Source organism: Rhododendron vialii, chromosome 13a, assembly GCF_030253575.1.
Source record: "Rhododendron vialii isolate Sample 1 chromosome 13a, ASM3025357v1".
NCBI lineage: Eukaryota > Viridiplantae > Streptophyta > Magnoliopsida > Ericales > Ericaceae > Rhododendron > Rhododendron vialii.
In genome coordinates this window covers 2288413-2301420 of record NC_080569.1, presented here as the reverse complement: position 1 = coordinate 2301420, position 13008 = coordinate 2288413, and the positions used below count along the sequence as shown (strand labels likewise).

General features: G+C 38.4%; 1 protein-coding gene and 1 pseudogene across 2 annotated transcripts; both read left to right on the top strand.

Annotated features, from left to right (window-relative positions):
• The first annotated feature begins 937 nt into the window (after positions 1-937).
• Positions 938-5199, top strand: LOC131313601 (GDSL esterase/lipase At1g54790-like). 2 transcript variants are annotated; one of them, XM_058341986.1, is made up of 5 exons: positions 938-1287; positions 2957-3157; positions 3277-3443; positions 3548-3632; positions 4778-5199. In XM_058341986.1, exons 1-5 carry the CDS (start codon positions 939-941, stop codon positions 5044-5046), a joined length of 1071 nt encoding a protein of 356 aa, XP_058197969.1. In that variant the 5' UTR covers position 938; the 3' UTR covers positions 5047-5199. The 2 variants fall into 2 exon arrangements, with proteins under 2 accessions (XP_058197969.1, XP_058197968.1); XM_058341985.1 differs by having other exon boundaries at positions 3548-3818.
• A 935-nt stretch (positions 5200-6134) lies between these two features.
• LOC131313599 (E3 ubiquitin-protein ligase SP1-like) lies at positions 6135-12285 on the top strand (annotated as a pseudogene).
• Positions 12286-13008: the final 723 nt, after the last annotated feature.

Here is a 13008-nt window from a genome sequence, read left to right as displayed (position 1 = left end):
TGAATCGAAATCTTAGTTTACTAATTGGAATTCAACTATAAAAACTCACGAGACAGTAACACTAGAACGACTGGGCATGACATACAGGGCCGGCCCAAGAGATTTGGATGCCCAAGGTTAAATTGTGGGGTGGTGCCCTACGTATTTTTAGAATTAAACAACAATGATAGAAATATTTGTTTATATTAATAATTTAAACTTTATAATGCATGTTAATTGCTATGTCACCAACGGTCAAACCGGTTGGCTTAAATTCTATTTGACTTAGTTTTGAAACTTGTCAATTACAAAAGCATTATTTTTTGGGAAAAAATATTTTAAAAAAAACATTATTTTTTGGGAAAAAACATTTTTTTTAAAAAAGCATTATTTTTTGGAAAAAAACATTAAAAAAAACTGCTAAAAAGACTCGAACTCGGACACTTCACATGAACTTACCACTAAGCTAACAAAGACATTTGTGTTATAAAATGAACAAATAATAGATATACTAATTTACAAATAATATTGAAGTGCCTCTAAAATTTAAATTTTTTTGGATGCCTAAGGCTCAGGCCTCTTGGACCTTGGGCCTAAGCCAGCCCTGATGACATATATCACTTGAATGATAATGAGTAGAGAAAGATAGATAAATAATTTATTGAGAATCGTACCAGAGTAGAAAAAATTTCAAAACTTGTGTGAACAAAGTATTTGTGTTTAATCTCATGTCACTAAGATGAGTTTTTATACGGTACATCAAAATGTTTTGGTACTACTATCTATTATCTTCAAAGTGAATTGTGATAACTATTCTAGGTAATGTGATAAGTATTCCATATGAAATGGCAAAAATCTGACTAAAATACTTACCACGGCATCTGAAATACTTAGCGGAGCTCAATTTTGGGTACCATGTACCAAAATAAGAGTATTGTGTCTCATTCAAGACATTGTTTATGGTACCAACTTTACCAAACTATTTCTTGGCGTTTCCGCGACCTTTGAAAAGGAAGAAAGCAGAAGTTATGGGAAAATCTTGCAGTCACCTTTCTCCACTTCCCAATTCCATGGCTCTCGAACTTATTGCTCTCTCAACAACAATAACTTTGATTTCATCTTGTTTGCCATTTGCCAGCCCCTCCAATTTCAGTTATCCCGCGATTTTCAATTTTGGGGATTCCAATTCAGACACCGGCGGCCTTGTTGCTGGTATTGCTTTCCCGGTGGGGCCACCCAATGGACAAACCTACTTCCTCGAGCCGTCCGGCCGGCTCTGCGACGGCCGCTTGACCATCGATTTCCTCAGTAATGTTTTTCTTTAATTCTGAGCTCGTCTTCTTCTGGGAACTTGTAAACTTTCTATTTTGGTTGCTACAAAAGCATGGTTGCAACAGCATGGTTGCAACTAACACTGGTTGATGCATGCTAACCGACAGCTTTAAGTTCTATACGGTAGATAACCGTTGGGTTGGCATGGTGTTCAAGGCCTGGGGTTGGGACTTGTAGTTTGCTCCTTTGAGAGTCTGAGGTTCCTGGTGCTATTAACTCTTTTGGAGTCGCTAGATTTGTGCGATCGTTAACTTTTAAGACTTGGAATTAGTCGAGGTGCGCTTGCTGGCCCGGTCACCTGGTTATATAAAAGAAAGGAAGAAGTTATGTAGAGTTAATTACCCAAAAAAAAAAAAAAAAGAAGTTATGTAGAGTTGCAAGATGTTAAAAATTTTAGAGCAAAGACAAAACAGAAATGAAATAACTTGGACATCTTTTGTTTTGAATAAGAACTGGGCTTCCCCTAAAAAGTAAGGACTTTATTAGAGAAGTTATTTTGCTAAATGGACTTTTAGTTGATGTATGTGAGGAGAATGATGGATCTCGAAATCCGTGTTTGTGTAGGCCTTAGCACGTTTAGTCCATTTAGACAATAGGGGAAACCAGAGCAAAGGTTTTCACGGAAATGGAAAGTTTAGACATTCTTTGTTTTGGGTAACCATTAACCAAGTATAGATTGACCTGAAAATGAGGACGGAATGGAAGGCATGTTTTGTTTAGGCTAACAAACTAAGCAACGAGGATATTTTGGCACTTGTCTATTCCTTTTCTCCCCATTTCCTAGCTCAGTTGAATTAAGATTCAAACATAGCATTAGCAAAAAGAAACAAGCATGCTCTAGAAGCGTATGAAAGAAAAAGGATTTTCCCATTCTTGTTTGGTTGTTATGCTCAATACAGTTTTACATAACACTTTAATTTTGGAAAACAGAAACACTCATCGTATCGTATTCCTATAGCTTTTGTGTACTCAAAAGCTCCTTTTAGTGGTTTCATGAAAAGATGTTATTTCTGTAGAAATACGAAAACAATTATCGAAACTGTTGGCTTTGTGGATGAATACAACAATCGTGAGAGGGTTGGATACTAAACCTTTGCACAGTAATTTCTCTTGTCCATAAAATTAGAGTCGTAATCTTGCAATATAGAAAGAGCTTGACCAATTAAAAAGGTGTTGCTTTAGTTTATCCAACCTCCACGTAAAAATACTGCCAACTTTGGCCCAGTCGAACAACTAGCCTCAGTAACCCAAAGGGGTTGGCTTGGTGGTCAAGGCTTGTGACTTATTGGTTTGCTCCCTCTTAAGGTCTCAGGTTCGAAACCTCACGGTCACGGATGCTATCAACTCCTCAAGTATCTAAGCATTGTTTGAAAAGTTACAAATTTAAGAATTCTACTGAGTTTCTTGGGGCAATTGTTTTTATATGTATGAGTCAGATTCAGGTAAATAATCAAAATCTATACCTATATTGAAGAAATTTTACATGTGAGTGGGGTTGACCCCACTTGCCACAATGTGGCTCCATCCCTGTATATGTTCATCCTGGACATTGTTTGCATCCGTTGGGGGGTTGCCAACATTTAATACGAAGGGGAGATGTACGCCTACCAGCACTACATGAGGTTGTTTTCTCCCAATGTTGCAGTGGGTGTAATGGGCATGCCTTTCCTCAATCCATACTTGGATTCTGTTGGTGCACCGGATTTCAAGACTGGGTGCAATTTCGCTACTGGGGGTTCTACAATTCTTCCAGCCAAAGCAATTTTTACTAGCCCGTTTTCATTTGGAATCCAGGTAGCTCAGTTCATCCGATTCAAGACTCGAGTCCACGAGTTACTAACACAAGGTACGACTACATAGCATACTTGAAAGGTAGAATATGGTTATATTTGATTTGAAGGAGTAGCATACTCCTCATAACAAAATTAAAAACTTGCTTTTATGAGTTCGGGATTATGGTTTCAGATGAGGAGTTACAAAATTTCCTTCCCTTAGAAGAGTATTTCAGGCTGGGGCTTTACATGTTCGACATTGGGCAGAACGATCTAGATTATGCATTCTATTTGAACTCTGAAGACCAAGTTTTTTTTCGGATCCCAACTATTGTGCAAGAGTTTGAGACTGGAATAAAGGTTAGCAGTAGGCTACTCTTTGCTTGCATGATTGCATCTATTAGCAAAAATCAATCTTATCAATATACCCGAATACATCCTTTCGTGCGATTTTTTCATTTTAGGAACTCTATTATCAAGGGGCAAGGAATTTTTGGATCCACAACACTGGTCCACTTGGGTGCTTACCTAGAATAATTGCAACATTTGGTAAGGACCCCTCAGATTTAGACGAAATCGGGTGTGTGAGTTCACACAACAATGCTGCTAAGCTTTTCAACACACAACTCCATGCCGTCTGTGCAAATTTCCAGGGACAGTTTCCTGAAGCCAGCTTGACCTTTGTGGACATTTTCAGCATAAAATCCAACCTAATATCAAACTACTCTCAACTTGGTAAGTCTCATGTTTCAACATCTCCCGCATACTTTGAATCAAAGCACCCTAGTTAGGCAGTAGTGGATTTAGGTTAGGGCCAGTGGGGGCACGGCCCCCCACTGCAGATTTTGTAAGTTTTCTTCTCTTTTTAGGAGAATTTACCTCATGACTAACTACTTTAAACTAAACTAATATTCATTTTCTCCTCACAAACCCACTCACAAACCTCTGATCAAAAGGCTTGAGAAGTTTAAAATGTGAAACCCAAGGCTCCTATCATCCGTAACCACCCTAGTTCAAAGGCCCTTTTTCGACTCTAATTGCGGGAGCTTGACAATGAAACTATTATGAAAAGCTTTCATAACACTCATCATCGTCTATTGTAAAGCCTTCCTCGAGTAACTTTTGTCCATGACTATAGTAGTTTTGTTAGTATTTTGGATATAAAGGTTATTAACTCTAATGTCAGTTGATGAATATGTTATTTTTTGCTAGTTCTTTTACGAAGAAAGTTCAAATTGCCGTATCATTTGTTACGGAATTTTTTCTTGAGTTTGTGTTTTCATTGTGCCCCCACTACTTCATATTCCTGGCTATGCCACTTTAGTTGGGTCATATTTTCCTCCAAAACCGACCAAGGAGGTAGCCTTAATTGGGGTGGTGGTGGATTCCACTTTATCCTGAAGCCAATGTGACCTATGTGGACGTTTGATTTCTTCGGAAGAAAATGGCATTTAAAGTTCCCCTATATACAATGTTTTGGAGCACTGCTCTGTGGACTGAATTTCGGTCCATTAGCGGTCGAGGTGACAGCCTTGCATTGGTCAATAATTGGGCCCACTTCATCAATCTCATATGGTATTGCAAGTTTCCAACACCAGTCACTTGGATTTACATACTTTTTCAGTCTTCTTCCCCCATTGCATTCATATATTGTTCACCTAATCTGGGTGAATTTCTCTCACAATGGATTTCAGGTTTCAAACAGTCTTTAGCAGCCTGTTGTGGATACGGTGGGCTGCCACTGAATTTTGATAATAGGATTGCTTGTGGTGAAACCAAGAATCTGAATGGAAGCTTTGTGACTGCAAAACCATGCAATAACACAGCTGAATATGTAAACTGGGATGGTAACCATTATACAGAAGCTGCGAATCTGTATGTTTCTTCACAAATTTTGACAGGGAAGTACTCCCAATCACCTCTCTTGGCAGACTCACACTTTCTTGCCAGATCCGAGTACTGACTGTAACTGGGAAAAAGATGTATTGAAGCCACAGGATTGTGAGTTTTCCATAGACAATGAGTAATGGGAAGGGCATGGTGGGTTAAGATTCAGTGCTGTGTGTTTATTTGAGACCCGGCCCACAAATGAGGAAAGAGAGAGGCTTTCTAACCATGATTTTGTGCTCCATGAAACTTTCAAAAATAGATTAAGGCAGTATGCAGGATCTCAATGCCAAAAAAAAAAGGGGACATGGTGCTTATGACAAACAAATAAACCATCAAAAGGCGGGCACAATTCATTGCCTCCATTTATCTCACCTAATCCGATTACTCTTGCCCTATCCATCTGGAAGCATATAGCAGGATAAAAACATTTTACTTTGGGCATCGTATTGTATCCTATACTCCATTCTGCAAGATTTTCACTCAAATCTCAAGCCTCAACATACGACAACAATTCCCTCGTCATTTTGGATGTATGGGGTTGGTTTGGGCTTAATGGGTGCGTCATGCATGCATGGGTTTGGTACACTTAGAACTACTATCCATGTTATTCGTGGCCATTGGAATTTGAAACTCTTTAAGGCATGTATAACGTAGCAGTTAAAAGAGAGTTACGACTATTTTATAGTATCTAGTCAAATAGGAGTACCATTTAAGTAATTATCCTCCGTCCTCAACAAAAAATAAACTAACAAAAAAATAGTAGTATGAACTAGAAAGGAAAAGGAAGTCAAACGAACAATACATAAACGGAAATTCTAGGAAATTAGAAAATAGAGGTAAGAGAAGATTGTTGTACATTTATATTGAGAAACGAAATCTAAAAAGGAGTTTTTTTTTTATTTACAAAAAAATTTCATTAATCTTTGAAATGATTATAAAAATTAATAGGAATATGAAATGATTGTATCAATTTCTTAACTCAAGACCCAAACGAGCTTAACAATAATTCTATGTCCATCCGAGATCCAATCTTCAAGTTTGGTTAGAAACCAAACACCGAAAACTCAAAAAGATAAAGTATAGTAGTATAAAACTTGAGAGGGGGAAGCGTGTAATTTACCCAAGGGAACCCAATGCTCGATAAATTGGAGGCGCGCAATCCTACGGCGAACTGAATCACCCGCCTTAAATTACCGTCTACCATAGCATGCAGTGTTCCTTCACTCTCTTCTTCTTCAAAGTTAGGGTTTTCTTGAGCTGTTCAAAAAGATGCTACCTTGGGGTGGGATCTGCTGTTTGAGCGCAGCTGTTCTCTTTCTTCTGGGCAGGAGAAGTGGAAGGTAAATCTTTAACCAAATTAACTGAATTTTTCAAAATTGTTTTTTGATAATCGGATGTCCTGCGCGCACCTCGACTAAATTTTCAGTTTTATTGCTAATTTGTTAGCTTCATATTTTTGATTGGTACTAACTTCTGGTATTCGTTAGGGATGCGGAGGCCCTCAAATCTGCTACTCGAGTTAATCAATTGGTAGATTTGGGTAAGTCCATTATTTATTTTTTGTAAAATATTGTTTCTTGAGGCCTTTGTTTGGTTTAAATGGTGTTTATTTTAGACGTAACAAACTGGTAAACAGTGTTCACACCTGAAACTACATCTGCATTGATGTGTTGTTAATTTTAATTGATTCATTTGAATACAAATTTGTGGAATAAGCCTTAACAGTTGGTATAAAGAGAAGAAGAAGCAAAAAACAAGCCTTGACAACTCTAGAAAGGGGGAAAGGGGGAAATTCTGGACATCTGGTTGGCCTGAAATTTCCCTTGAAGGGTAGTTTAATTATTGAGCGTGCCACCAAAGACTGAAAGTTCTTCCAGTAGTTAAGGTTCTTTTCACTTGAGAGGACTTATAATTCACAAAGAGAAATCCTCGAGTAGCAGGAATCTTAATGAACAATTTAAGGTCCTCGAGTAGTTAAGGTTCTTTCTGCCAATCGAGGAGCTAATTTAAACAGGAATCTTAATGAACAATTTCATGAAGTAGGAGGAAGAGAAGATGTAATGAAAAAGATATAACGAACTGATTTCACAATTCAATTGCAGAGAAATGTAGGTTAAAGGGAATCGCACTAAGGTTTACTCCTACAATTACATCTTCTCACAGGGAGACAATAGGGATGACAATATCACCCGAACTGATGGTTACCAAACCAAACCAAACCAAACCCAAATGACGGACAGTTTTTACCCGTTTTTTAATTGTGGGTTCAGTTTTGGAATTTTTAATTTGAAAGAATGGCAACCGCCCCGAAACCCAAACCGTAACCGTAACCTAAACTGAACCGCATTATATTGACAAAACTGAGTCTTCGTCTAGATGGCAATGGTTTGGTTCGGTGATTAAACAGGTTAACCACTGGGTTTGGGGGGAAACCAAACCGAGCCGGGCCACAACAGTTTCGGTTTACAAACTGGATAAAAAGAAACCCTACTGTTTTGGTTTCGGTTCCAGTTATAAGTTTTGTTTTTATTTGGTTTTACCAAAACCCAGGCTAAACCGAACCAAATGGTTGCCATGTTATGCTACTGGCTACCGCTATTCTAGAATTGCATTGAAAGAAGAAATCAACGTCAATCTCAATCAATGATGTTCCATACTTTGAAGCTTGTGATCCCAATTAACTTCCGACCATGCCTCCATGTTTATGTCATGCTTTGTTTGACCAGCTTGTGCTTCCAACCATAAAAAACTGCTAGATTGCCCTGCATGGCAACTCTTTCATTTAGTCACATGCCTCTAAGTTCTTTGAAGCCCCCAACATGCCACTTGACAGTCCGGGAATGATCAATTGCTTTTCTGAATAACTGCAATCCCTTCTTCTTCCCTATCGTGTAAAGGGCACGTGCATAGCTACGTGTCAGCCTACTATTTGGTTTTAGATTTTGGATTTCGAAAATAATATTCACCAATTTGTTGCATATTCCTGCTTTTCCTCCTGTTATTCAATCTTACTTGATTAAAAGGCTAAAGCTTTCTTTGGGTCTTGGTTTTGTGGAGTAATATCCTTTTCTTTTTCCTCTGAAAATCCAAGATCCAAACAAAACTAAGGGTATTGTTCTTTCATGTTGTGATAATCTCGGTGGCAACTTTTCTGTGAATTCTGAATCTGCTGATAACCTCAATGATCACCAAAGGGGCATCTGTATGATTGTTTGTCTGGAGCTTGACTAGATTAAGCCAGTTCTTCTGCTTTTGAAGCATTTGGTGTAATGAATCAATTTTCTATACCCTCGACACTAGCAGCTTATGAATGGTACCCGAATAATGTTTTTGTATCCTCCGACATTTCAGCACGGTTACTAGATGCTGCGTCCAAAGTACTACCTTTGGTTGTTGCGGTCACCGGAAGAGTTGGTTCGGATGCACCGATCAATTGCAAGTGTAGTGGTTTACGTGGTGTAATCGTGGAGGAAACCGTACGTAGATTCATATCTCCAACTACTATAAAAAAATATGGTTGATTACGCTTCCTTCTTCATCAGTGAACAATCTACCTATATTTTCTTTAGGAGGAGGAGCACTTGTTGAAACACAGCGATGCAGGTTCTTGGGTAGAGGATTCCGCTTTGCTGTCTTACAGGCCTAAAGAAGCTTCCTGGTACTTGGTGAGAAATGTTTATCTTGCAGCTTTCCTCTCCCTCGCTCTAGAATATGTTTGTTTGTGGTTATCTGGATATTTTGTTGTCTGGAACAAATATTACATTCATTAATGGGGTTCTACTATATGCAATCCACAGCTCAAGATTTAAGGGGCTGTGTAGACATCCATATCATGTAATCCTTAATTCTCGTGTCAGGATGATGGAACTGATCGTGTATATGTAGTGGGAGCCCGAGGTGCCAAAGGCTTGGTCTTAACCATAGGAAGTGAAGTGTTTGAGGAGTCAGGGCAGTCAGGGCACTCTCTTGTAAGTGGAAATTAGACTATCTCCAAGGTCTTGAGGTTTGTTGGTATTTTAGATGTCCATTCCTCCACAACTGGACACCAATCTACATTCACGTTTGCTTGTATAAATATCTACCTATATGCTTCTTATCAAGTTTGTTTATTGTTGTTTTTTGAAGATGCGTGGAGTTAAGAGAATAGAACGGGTTCTTCCAACTGGTACATCCTTGACTGTTGTTGGTGAGGTATGTTATGCTTTATGAGAGGATAAGTAGTTGTCTTCTCTTCTGCTATAAAAAGTTGAATGCTCATGTAACAGAAGCTTGAGTGGTTGACCAATTGTAGATAAATGGAATAAAATCGATGATGGAAATATTTAAATGTGGTTATTGCCTGAGAAAAAGCATCTGCAGCAACTTTATGCGGTGGTTGTTTTCCCATCTTATATCATTCCCATTGTCTGTAACCTTCTTTATGGCCAGGCTATCAAAGATGACACTGGTACTATTCGAATTCAACAACCTCATAGAGGTCCAATTTATGTTTCTCACACAACGATCGACCAGCTCATTGCAAATCTTGGAAAGTGGGCAAGGTTGTTCAAGTTTAACTGTTTCAGCAACAGATACATCTACACATATAAAAATCTGTGATATAATGTTTGAATGCACTTAAGACAGATGCGTCTTGCAGGTGTTATAAATATTCTTCGGTGGGATTTACTGTGTTTGGTGTATATCTGCTGGGTAAGCATGTTTTCCGACATATCATTGAAAGAAGGCGCCATTGGGAAGTGCAAAAGAGGTAATTTTCACTGCTGTGTACTATTTATCACTGCTTCTATCGTTGGTGTGCAAATTCTAGTGTTAGGGGAATGGGACTTATGGCTTTATTCAAGGACAGTACTGCAAAACAAGGTACCGAATATTGGAGTGTTCTCGTGCAAGTAGATCATCTCGGCCCTGATTTTCATGGTATTTAGTTGGAGGTTAGATAATTCCATAATTTCTATAGCTGGGTTTTAGGCCCTAGTTGGTCTTAGTGGTGTTTAGAGTATAGAATACGTTTATTTCCATGTTATTTTCTTTTTCTTTTTTGCTATTTTTCTATATCGTTAGTCTGGCTGAGTTCTCTTGTTTTATTGGTCTTCGGACTTTGTACCAAGTAAGAAACAAAAGCTGGTCAAGCATAAGCCGTAGTAGTTGTTGATGGTAGGCCTTACAATAGGATACATGAAGGTAAGATTTGTTTTGATAGTTGTTGATGGTAGGCCATACGACAGGACATGAAGGTAAGATTTGTTTCGATGTATGCCTTAGAAGCTCCCAATTTTGTTTGTAAAGCAAACCCCATTTAACACCATGCTTCGTAGCCGTTAGCGAATCCCCCCTAGGATTTTTGGCCTCAGCGTAGTTGAGTTTTTTTTCCCTTGTTGGGAGGTATGCCTTCTTGACTCTTGTTAGATTGTTCTTCTTAATGAATTTCTCATTCGTCCAAGGAAAAAAAAAACCTACATGAAGGGGAAGGGCCGAACTGTGGACTTTTTTGCAGGTAGAAGAATATATTGATGCTCTCCCCAAAGTCGTCAGTAGATTGATTATCTTGGTAATTAGAACACCGCCATAATGGACTGATAGATCAAGTGGTGATTATAAACTAGATAATGTAAGTACAAGCCTGTTGTCAGTAGCAAGCTGGACATAAACGAATGGATGGCTTGATAACCACAATTATTTGCATTCATAAAAAACATGTGCTACCACGATTATTAGCCTTCACCTTTGGTCTTCATCAAAGATGATGAATCTGTCACTCTTATGACTTCTGGAGAATAGGCTCGGCTTCTTTTATCTCACGTTGCCCATCTCGTTTGTGTTGACTTACTCCTATAGATCAATGTATTTTCTAGAGCCGTCGGGGACCTGACTGACTGTTTTTCGTGCAGGGTTCATAAAGCAGCAGCTAAGAGACAAGATAATGAAGGTAAGATTTCCTGTCTTATATCTTTTCATTCTTGACCATTGTCTGTATTTGTGAAAAGTTTGCTTTTTTGTCGTTCTTTCCCCAGGTTCAGATTGTAAAACTGGAAATGGATCTGATAGTACTAAAAAGGACCGATTAATTCCAGATCTATGTGTGATATGCTTAGAGCAGGAGTACAATTCTGTTTTTGTTCCGTAAGCACTCCAACCACCTTTACCTGGAAGAATTATTTAGTGCAACACTATCTGCACAATATTTTTACATTTGTTATACTAATTCCCAATTCGTGGGGCTCTCCTTTTAGCCCTGATAGCTTGCCTACTTTATGGGATTTTTGCAGTTCAATCGTACTATAAGATTGGTGGTTCTTTTACAGAAACATAGACGTAATACAATTTCATCTTCACTGTAAAAGGCTCATATGGCGTAATTGTCGGGTGGTGTCATTGGTGGTCCATAAAATGGGACGATTAGTGTTACATTAACCTGGTGTCGATGTTTAAAGAACAGCAAATTGACTTTTATCTGTGTTTGATGGGTGATACAACCTAGCCAAATGGAGGGAAGTGTTGTTCCCTTGTACGAAATTGGGATCCGAGCTCTAAGTTTTTCATTAATCTCCATATGCCAGAGGACCATGAGACAGCACACTTGCGTAGACATTTACGTTCACATAAATGTGCAGATCACAGTTATATTTGTAAATTACAAGTAATCTGAGGAGCTTCTACATTATCACAAACCTCTTTGGAATAATGTTCACGCATATGACTTCACTATCTTTATCCAAATCCATCCCCAACCACCAAAATACAGTGGGGAGAGAGAGGGAGAGTACTAGCATAATGATGGCAATTTTAGAGTCTTATAGTTTCGGGTGGTTGGCTTAATTTTGAAGTGTCTCCTTCAAATGAATTTAGTCATACCAGATGGTTAAAACAACTCTTAAAAGATAGTTTCAGTTCTTAATTATGCTTATTTAAATTGCATAGCACTATTGAACCGCAATGTGAAGTAATCCCCAAAAGGATGATATGTTTCCTCTCAAACATGGTTTTGGTCTATAGCACTCGTTGAGATTGTTAAGGTTTTAACAGATAAATAGCTGACTGGGTTATGATATGCAGATGCGGTCATATGTGCTGTTGTACGGTGTGCTCTTCGCACTTAACTAACTGTCCACTTTGTCGGCGACGGATTGAGCAAGTGGTTAAGACTTTTCGGCATTGATTCTGTGCCTATTCAAGCCATAAATTCTCTCTAGTAATGTAGCTTGTACAGTTCGCTTGGATCAGCTCTTTGTAAAGCTCCACTTGGTATTTTCTTCCAAAACTGTTAGTTCACAACTACATATTTCTTTAATTTGACAATATTTTGTGCAAATGTCTCTTAGCATTTTCTTTCTTTACCATTTAAGTTGTGTTTCCTCTCTCTTATGTATCCATTACATGTAGACAATGCACAACTAAAAAGCAAAGCCTGAATATAACTTTCACCGTCTACTTTCCATCACTAGGACAGATGGAATCTCACAAATTGATTGACAAACTTTTGAAATTAGAAGCTAGCAGACTTCTATGATGTGTTGCATAGAGAAGATAAAATTGGGTTGGTTTGAACTTCTCACATGAATAAATGATGAAGTTTCAAAGCCTTTGAAGTAGGGAGCGAAGGGTAGGTCTAGACTGTTAGTGGATAAGGTTTTTCTGTACCTGGTGTCCGTTTTACAGCCAAATGCAACTTTCAGTTCCTCTTTTCCACTCCTACCAACTGTTAACCAGTTAATCACGAAGCTGGAATTGCGTATTCTTAGCAACGTCAGTACCCATGACGAGAGACTTGGTCAATATAATAAGTAATCTCAGAATCTTTCTTAGTTATTTTCTCTAAAGCAATACGAATATGTTATCTGGAACAGCTAGGAAATATTAAGCTCCCTTTATAGACATCTTTTTGACATTAGGGCACTTGATAGATACTTCTTTCAATGAAAAGATGGGAAGCAGAAGCTGGGAATATGATTCCTACCTATTTTATTGCTCAGCCAAATGGAAAAAAGGTCCTAAAGTAACGAATGGGGATTTTGGCAGAAACTGGGCCCTCTGG

Excerpts from the sequence above, each read along its gene's own strand:
- LOC131313601 (XM_058341985.1), top strand. The coding sequence starts at position 939 with ATGGTACCAACTTTACCAAACTATTTCTTGGCGTTTCCGCGACCTTTG. Across the intron at positions 3,444-3,547 it reads AGTTTGAGACTGGAATAAAG|GAACTCTATTATCAAGGGGC; the intron begins GTTAGCAGTAGG and ends TTTTCATTTTAG. Across the intron at positions 3,819-4,777 it reads ATCAAACTACTCTCAACTTG|GTTTCAAACAGTCTTTAGCA; the intron begins GTAAGTCTCATG and ends AATGGATTTCAG.